The sequence below is a fragment of the Artibeus jamaicensis genome, unplaced genomic scaffold (genome assembly GCF_021234435.1).
Source record: "Artibeus jamaicensis isolate MK-2021 breed Jamaican fruit bat unplaced genomic scaffold, CSHL_Jam_final contig_484, whole genome shotgun sequence".
Classification (NCBI taxonomy): domain Eukaryota; kingdom Metazoa; phylum Chordata; class Mammalia; order Chiroptera; family Phyllostomidae; genus Artibeus; species Artibeus jamaicensis.
Genome location: NW_026521859.1, coordinates 4,890,025 through 4,898,393, shown reverse-complemented (window position 1 = coordinate 4,898,393; position 8,369 = coordinate 4,890,025). Strand labels below are relative to the sequence as shown.

General features: G+C 50.7%; 1 protein-coding gene across 7 annotated transcripts in view; it reads left to right on the top strand.

Annotated features, from left to right (window-relative positions):
- The first annotated feature begins 409 nt into the window (after window positions 1–409).
- Window positions 410–8,369, top strand: part of TFAP2B (transcription factor AP-2 beta) — a 29,099-nt gene continuing 21,139 nt past the window's right edge. Inside the window, exons 1-3 of one of the 7 annotated variants that reach the window (XM_037151252.2) lie at window positions 410–657; window positions 3,611–3,637; window positions 4,878–5,336. In XM_037151252.2, coding sequence (XP_037007147.1) covers window positions 577–657; window positions 3,611–3,637; window positions 4,878–5,336 — 567 coding nt within the window. In that variant the 5' untranslated portion in view covers window positions 410–576. Of the gene's footprint in view, window positions 658–3,041; window positions 3,405–3,610; window positions 3,638–4,877; window positions 5,337–8,369 lie in introns of those variants that run through there. The other 6 variants (XM_037151255.2, XM_037151253.2, XM_037151258.2 and 3 more) reach the window with 6 other exon arrangements.

Genomic DNA, 8,369 nt, shown 5'->3' with positions numbered 1-8,369 from the left:
ATCACCCTTAAAACCCCCAAATCCGGCTTTCAAAATACCCTCCTTCTGAACACACAAGAATAGGAGTTTCTGCTTTAAAATCTCAGTAATGGTCTCCCCTTTAAGACCTAGATAGAAAATGGGAGACTGTTAGCCCCCTGGTTTCTCACTGTGAATTTTAAAGACTTTAGTTAATGGCTACAATGATTCATCATTTTCAATATAGAGGTTTTTTAATGTGTATATTTGTATCAATCCCACGGAACAACCATCTCTCTTTAAATGCATGTTTAGCGTCTGTAGACTGTGTGACCCAGGGGTGCTTACATAACTAAATGTGGGTCTCTGGGTGTAAATACGTGTTTATGATTTTTATAATATATATCTATGTCTGTGGGTTGCATCTAACTCCTGCGTGTGTAACAATGTTTTTCCCTCTGCTGAGGCTTACTTCTGCAGCCTATTGTTTGAGACAACAGATATAAGTTGCGATGGGAGAGGAGCGTCGGATTTGGTGTGTATCCCCCATTTCCAATTATAGATGGATCATTACAGACGGCAGAGTCCTGAGAAGCCAGACATCTGCTCCTCACATGAATGCACTCACCTCCTAGAGACCAGGCTGCCATCATGCTCTGGAAGCTCGTGGAGAATGTCAAGTACGAAGATATCTATGAGGTGAGCCCACACCCCAGATGCATCTTAGAGTTTTGCAGATAGAGAATTTGAGCTTCTTGACACCCCAACTGATAGATATTTTTAAGCTATTTACTCGCAGATTTCCGGTCGGTTTTTTTTTTTCAGCTTTCTCTAACTTTTAGAAAAGCTGCTTTGAGGAGACTTTACTATCCTGAAAAAGCACTTTGAGGTTGCAGTCTGACTACTCTGACTTAGAAGATTTCTCTTTTCTTTCTTTTATTTTTCCTTCTCTCTTCCTCGCACCCCCCCCCCCATAGACTCCGGTGAGGAAGGTGGGCAGAGAAAGGAGAGGCTGCTGAAGGCAGACAGGGGCCCTCCTCGGGCTGAGCGTGGGGCAGAATTAAGTTTTCAAGCCTCATTGGTAACAGACTCGGGCTTTTAATTTTTATTTTCAGTAAAATTCCTTAAATCGGCGAGGAACGGATCCAAGTAGAGGACAGAAAATTAAAAAGAGGGGGTAGATGAAGGGGTGTCTGTACAGCACAAGCCAAGGAGCTGCCACAATTTTTCCCTTTTCTTGGGTTTTGCTTCTCTGAGGGCAGAGCGTCCAAACCACCCCGTGTCTGGGCATTTTTAACGAAATGTGCTGCCCGCGTTCCGTGCACACGGTTCTCTAGACGAAACTCTCCCTCCGGCCGGAGAAGTTGCCCGCAGCCCGAGGCGCCTGCAGCTGGAGGGACCCGGCGGAGCCCGCGAAGCGCCTGCGGTCTCGGCAGCCGAGCGACCGCGCGGCGGGGCGGCTCCCAGGCCGGGCGGGCGGTGGGGCGCGCGGCGGGGTGGGAAGGAACCGCTGCTGGCGGCCCGCGGAGCCTCGCTCCGGAGCAGCACGGACTCGGGGACCCCAAATTAGGTGCAAGGGGAAGGGGGTAGGCGCAGACTCCGAGGAGACGTCGAGGGAGGAAAAATCAAAAAGAAAGGGAAGAGGAGTTAGGGAAGGGGAAGGTCGGAGCCGGAGAGCGGGCAGCGGAGCCTGCAGAGCAGGAGCGTTGGAGAAAAGGAGGGAGAAGGGGAAAGAAAGCGCACGGCGGGCGAGGGCAGCGCCTGGTAGGACGGAACGGTCGCGATGGGGCGCACAGAGGCTCCCCCGACCAGGGGGGAGACGCGACCGCGTCGCTCAAGGGGTAACTCGCGAAAGCCCGGCGGGAGCTGCCCCGCGGAGGCTGGGAACAGGCCGCCCAGAAGCGCCGGGAGCTCCGACCGACGCCGCGGGCCGGGTCCTGCGGGACGGAGGGGCCCGCCCGCCGCACCCCGCGGGCGGCACCGGCGCCCAGTGCCCCCAGCTCTGCCCTGAGTCCTGGTTTTCGGGAAGGAGGCGGGAGTGGAGAGACGCGGACAGAGACAGAGAGAGAAGGGTCTTTCTGAGACTGATGCTCGGAGTTCCCCTTTCTTTCCTCTTTGTGGTTCTGTGGGGACAGTAACGCGGAGCCGCGCCACCGGCTTGTGTTTGTTTCGGTTCGGCCTCCTTTTCTTTCTTCAACAGGCGGGATGAAGGCAAAGTTGAAGACACTAGAAATAGCTTTTAAAAAAGAATGCGAGCGGCCGAAGTGGGCAAGACACTAGCGGGGATGATGCCATGGTGTAAACAAGCTTGGGGCGCACATAGAGAGGTATCAGTGCGTCCTGAAAAGTAAGCAGAATATAACTCGCTCGTAGATTATGAAAAGTAAACTGCCTGAGTGAGAAAGGAAAGAGAGAAGAAAGCAGGGAGGGTGAGAGGAAAAGGAAGGGGTGGAGTGGAAGAGAGGCAGTGAATAAAGGGGGAGGGAGAGGGCAGAGAGAGAGAATAGTGCAGTTATTCCCAGCTGCCTCAATTTTCTGCTCAAAAATATAGGAAAACCAGCAGTCTGGTGGAAGGAGCCTATTTAAGTCGGGAGGAAGGTTGAACTTTAACAGAAATGGCAGTCGAGCCAGTTGAACGGGTTCCTGAAATATCCGAAAAGGTTTTCTGTTGCCCCTGGCTTTGCCTGGAAAGGATAAGTTTAGTGTGCCTGAAGATTGATTGCATACATTTTAAATGGAGGTAAAAATCGCAGACTGTGTGAGCATGAAAGAGTGGAAGGCTGCACAAGGGGTGGAAAACCTCCGCCTCGCCTCTGTCCTTTCGTAAATAAGCATATTCGCTAATATTCAGCGAACGTCTGCAAACGCCACTGTAAGCACCAACGGGTTGGGGGCCTCTGGTTTCCTTTTCTCTCCCCTGCAAAGGATGAGGCAACGCCTTTTTATTTTGCTCTTTTAATCTGCACACAAAGCACCTAGGGCAATCAGTTCTTCCCATTAGGGAAGTCCCTCTCCGGGAACACGTTTTATGCAAGCCCCCAGCGATGCTCTCCCTCACTGCCCTGTCCAAGGAAGCAGAGGCTGCTTCGCGCGAGTCCCCAGCTCAGTTCATTGAAGTTCTGCCTCTTTCCTGCTAAACTTTTTCCCCAGCCTGCCTTTGCCAGCCCCCTCGTCTGATTACATCTAGTAATTCTCCACTGAATGAACGTCATTTACAATAGTAGGGGAGCTCTGCGCTCGCTGCTGCTTCACGCTCCATTTGTCCTCCATTCTCCCTTTAAAGTACTCGTGTAATATTAATAGTCATGAATATCAATTATTATGAGGCGGTGTAGGCAAGCGGAGGGAGGAAGGGGCGCCCGAGCAGTCTGAGCCCAGCTTCGGGTGGAAGAGGACTGCTTCTGGAGCCCCTGAGAGCGGCAGAAGAAAAAAAGGCCAAAAAGACAGTAAGGGGCCGATGAACAGCTCCGTCTGTGTGATAGGCAGTGCCAATCTTGTTGGAGGGGTGGGGGGGATTTTTTTTTTTTTTAATGGCTTGTCCTGGAAACACCTCAAGCTCTGCTTCTGTGTCCAGCTCGTTTCTCTGCTGGACTCCTTGATTTTTTTTTAATCATTGTTTGATTTTGAGCAGTAACCAGGCTTTTTTTTCCAGATGTTAGTCCACACCTATTCATCCATGGTGAGTTTGGATTCACGTTGTACCAGAATTGCATGCTCCCTCCTCTCACTGTCTCTCTCTGTCTCTCTGTCTCCGTGTGCGTGCCTCACTCTCTCCGTCCCTGTCTTCCTCTGAACGCCTTTGGCTTGGTAATTTAGCACCGTAATTGGACGAGGCTGCAGCTGCTTTTCTCTGCATTGTGTGTTCTCCGTCTGAGCTCCTCGAGTCAGCTGGGGAGAGGGGAGGCCAAACAGAAAACTTTCTATTTGCCATTGCAGTTTGGAAATTCAGGTGTCTATTTCTCCAAAAAGAACCATGAAGACTTTGCCTTGTCATTTCCACAGAGACGAGGGAGAAACTTAAACACCCCTCTCACACACACACACACACACACACACACACACACACACACACTCAGAGCCCCCTCGTGTTTTCACTCAGTTTACCGCTCCAGGCAGGACCAGCGATAACTTGTCTGGGCTTTTTCACCCCCTTTCAAGCTTGGGTCCTTCATTAACATACCCTGGAGAGTTAATCGCATTAGATGTAGAAAAGCAACCTTAGAAATAACTCCTTAAAACCACAATTTGACTTAACGTGGGTTTAGGAGATGATTTCAAATGAGATCCATTTCAATCCGACACTATTTAAATTAACTCCTCTTGGGGAGGGAGGGGTGACTGGGAGCCCCGATCAGGCAGATTCCCGGGAGCTCCCGGAATTGCGGGGCTGTGCAGGGAGCCCGTGGGCAGCCCACGGGGGTTCTGGTGCAGGCAGAAGTGGACGTTGAACTGGAGGAGCAGCACGGCAGACAGTGTGAAGTTTTCTGTGTTACACTTTGGAACGCTGGCAGAGTTACAAAAAAAATTGTTTAAAACCCTCAGAAGAGCAAGCACTATATGTGAGATCACTACATTTTTAATGAAGAAACTTAGAATGCCCCTCCATACAGTTACTTCCCCCTCGCCCTTTTCGCTGGCTTTGCACTCTTAACTGAAGGCTCAGATGTCGGTTATGTGGGTGATTCTCCCCATTTCCCTCCCCAAAGCCTTGCGTTTGGAATTGCTAAAAATCATTTGCCCTCTGAGTCAACTTGGCAGCCTAAGTTTCAGATTCTCGCTTCCCCTTTCCCGGGAAGAACGTACGGGAGCCAGGCTTCTCCATTTGTCGCTTGTGTTTTTTTTTCCCCTCTCTCTCTCTCTCTCTCTCTCCCTCCCTCTCTCTCTCTCCTTCTCTCCCCCCCCCTTCTCTCCGCTCCCAGGACCGGCACGATGGCGTCCCGAGCCACAGCTCGCGGCTCTCCCAGCTGGGCTCGGTGTCCCAAGGACCTTACTCGAGCGCCCCGCCGCTGTCCCACACGCCGTCGTCAGACTTCCAGCCGCCCTACTTCCCGCCCCCCTACCAGCCGCTCCCTTACCACCAGAGCCAGGACCCCTACTCCCACGTCAACGACCCCTACTCCCTGAACCCACTGCACCAGCCCCAGCAGCATCCCTGGGGACAACGGCAGAGGCAAGAAGTGGGTTCCGAAGCCGGCTCTCTCCTGCCCCAGCCTCGGGCCGCCTTGCCCCAGCTCTCTGGCCTCGACCCCCGAAGGGACTACCACTCGGTCCGCCGGCCGGACGTGCTGCTGCACTCGGCACACCACGGCCTGGACGCGGGCATGGGCGACAGCCTTTCGCTGCACGGCCTCGGGCACCCAGGAATGGAAGATGTACAGGTAACCACCACCACCACCAAACAAACAAAAACAAACAAACACACAAACGAAAAGACAGTAAATAAATAGTGAATGCCCGGGGAGGGAGAGGAGGCAGGGGTGGGACAGCTCTGTCCTCTCTGCAGGAGGGTAGTTTGCATCCTTAGAACAGGACCCTCCAGACACGCATACACAACTGTTTATGTGTGTGCAAACGTGTGTGGCTCTACGGGTCCAGTTATGAAAGGTAGAGCCATTAGAAATGAAATGATGAAGGAGAAAATATATGTGTGTCCTTTGATAATTTAGAATCATCAGAATTAAGGGGAGATGTTTTTGCCTTGTCTTAGCTACTGGTTCCTTCCTATTCTCCTGCACTTTGTGCGAGCAAGCTGGGTACCCTCCCCAGTGCACCGCACCCCTCCCCACCAACACCTCCCAGAGTGGGCCTGGCCAGATGACTCGGCCAGTGAGGACCCTCTGCCTAAGGGCTGGGGCTGCTGCACCGAGGCACAGGGTCCTCCGCAGGCTCCAGAGGTTCCTCCTGGATCTGCAAAGACTTTGTTAAGCATGACAGTGCACATTGGAGTAAACACATGTGCTACATTTGTCCCAGTCATGTATCTCTCCAAATGCCCCATAAGCTGCAGAACACCTTTCCAAGATAACTGAGTTCCAAAGTCATCACCTGATAAATGGAATATTTATGGGGAGAGACCCACAAAGGCATAATTCTGTTTGGGTGTCTATGGGGACAACTACCATTTTAGAGATTTTTTTCACCTTTTGGTTCATTAAACAACTGTGCAGCAATATTCTCCACATCCCTCTTCGGTGCCCTCCCTCCATTAATACCGTCCTCTCCCCAGTGCCGCTGTCCCACTTGAAAAATGTCACGTGTTTATTTCTTAAAACAAAAGGCTCAAAACGCTCCCCCTACCCACACACCATCCCATCTGCAACCTACACAATGGAGCCTGATTTGGTTGAGAATACTTGATTAAACTAAACAAAGAAACATCAAAGAAATGATTTCTAAAACCTGTCTGGGTGATTCTGAGCAGGTCTCCTTTTGCTCCTTAGTTTAAATGGTCTCCAGGAAAGATAAATATGGTTGAAAAGTATTTAATTGACACTTTGGTCTCATTGGCATAGTTGTATACATTATGCATCATTTTAGACATACATCTGAAGCAAAGGAAAACAAGAATGGGAAAGGGAAGAGGATGCACAAGTCCTTCTCTACTTTGATGGCAAGATGTGTTTTGAACAGTAAGATGTGGTGGTAGGATTGAATGCCGTCTACGCATAGTCTGTCGTGGTTTATTGTTTTCAAAGAAATCCGGTTATTTATTATTTCCAAAAATGGTGGTATCACCCAATTTGTGGCTGAATTTACTTACAGTAATAAGAATGATAGTTTTGTTGATTTAACCGATCTTGGCTGTCCCTGTCTAAAAATATTGCTCCTTTCAGAATATCACATGAGAAAGGAAATATTTAATAGTTGTGGATTTTTCAATGCATTGGAGTAATGTGTGTCTGGGGGGAGTTTTTAAATTAACCTCCCTGAGCAAGGTTCAAAGTGCTAGATAATGAAAGTGGATCAGCCCAGCACCATTGCTGTTGGCGGTGAGCGCTAACACTGGCTGTCACCCCCACTCTCTGGCCCAGGGGTGGGGGCGGGGGCTCAGGTGCCCCAGCATAGGAATTCCCTCCAAAAAGGAAATGGGTTTATTTGATTTTGGATCTTTAAATACGTAGTTGTGAGGAGTTTTGAGTGCTTGGCCAAATGCAAAGGGTGAGAGAAGAGCAGGGCCAGGCCTGTGCACTTGGGAGAGCACCCCTGCGGAAGAGGTGCATCAGGCCGGGCTGAGTTGTTGCCGGCCCTGAAACCCTGCCTCAGAGGTGGAGAGAGCAGAAAGGAGAGTAGCTGCAGGCCCAGGCTTTACCGTTCTCTTCCCCACCACATTCTGCCTCGTGCATTCCCTAGAAGGCTCTCAGCTGGTCATCTGGTGAAGTGGGGAGGCCTCCAATGCAAAGGGTCACGGGGTAGACAAGCTCTCACCTTTCCCAGACAGGGAGGATCTTGCCTGACTTGACACCGGGCAACTGACCAAGGGAGACAGGGGAGAGAAGATGTATGTAGGACCAGACCCCCGAATCCAGAGGTCCCACTGCGGACTTCAGGATCTGGAGCTCTGGGGCCATAGTTACACTAACCAGTGGGGATTTCATTGCTCCCTGCAGCTACCGAATGGGTTGGCTGCGTGGGGTTTTTTTAGAATCGATCAGAGAGTGCCTGAGCCTAGACCTCAGTCACTTGTTCGATCTCAAGGGCCTAGTGTGAGTTCCAGATCCCCTCCATCCCCACCCCAGCCACCCATCACACTGATCCCAAAGGTGCTGCTTGGCGGTGGGCCTCACAGCCTTGTGTACTCACCTGTGGGGGGGGGGGCTATTGTATGACCCAGACACACAAACACATGGCTACCGCCCCAACCATGAGAGGAGAGCTAATTAACCAACTGCTACTAATATTTTTTAAGTGAAACTATAAAACCCTGTCAATTTCTATTTCAATTTACTCACAGGGGCTATTAAACTAGCAAATCGCTGTTTGGGTTCTGGGTATGCTACATTTCATCCCTTGTGTGTGTGGGGGGAGGGTGGGGGTGGGGAAGGAGAGTGTTAAAAACTCAGACAAACAGCATGAGAAAGAAAGAGGGACTGAGATGACACCTAGTTTGGAGTTTGTTTAGATACCAAGAGCACCTCTTTTCTTCTTCCGATCTTTGCTCTCTAACCTCTCATCACCTCTACCACCCATGAGTATAAACAACATAAGGATGTTAAGTCAAACCTCCCAACGCGCGCGTGCGCACGCGCACGGACACCAGAGCGCGCGCAACACACACACGCACACACACACACATACACACACACACTCTCAAACACACCCTAGTGTCTTAAAGCAACCCCTGGTATCACTTTTAACTAAAGAAGTCTAGTAATTACGAGTCTGAGTTGTTTTTCTGCGCTTCCGCATGCAGT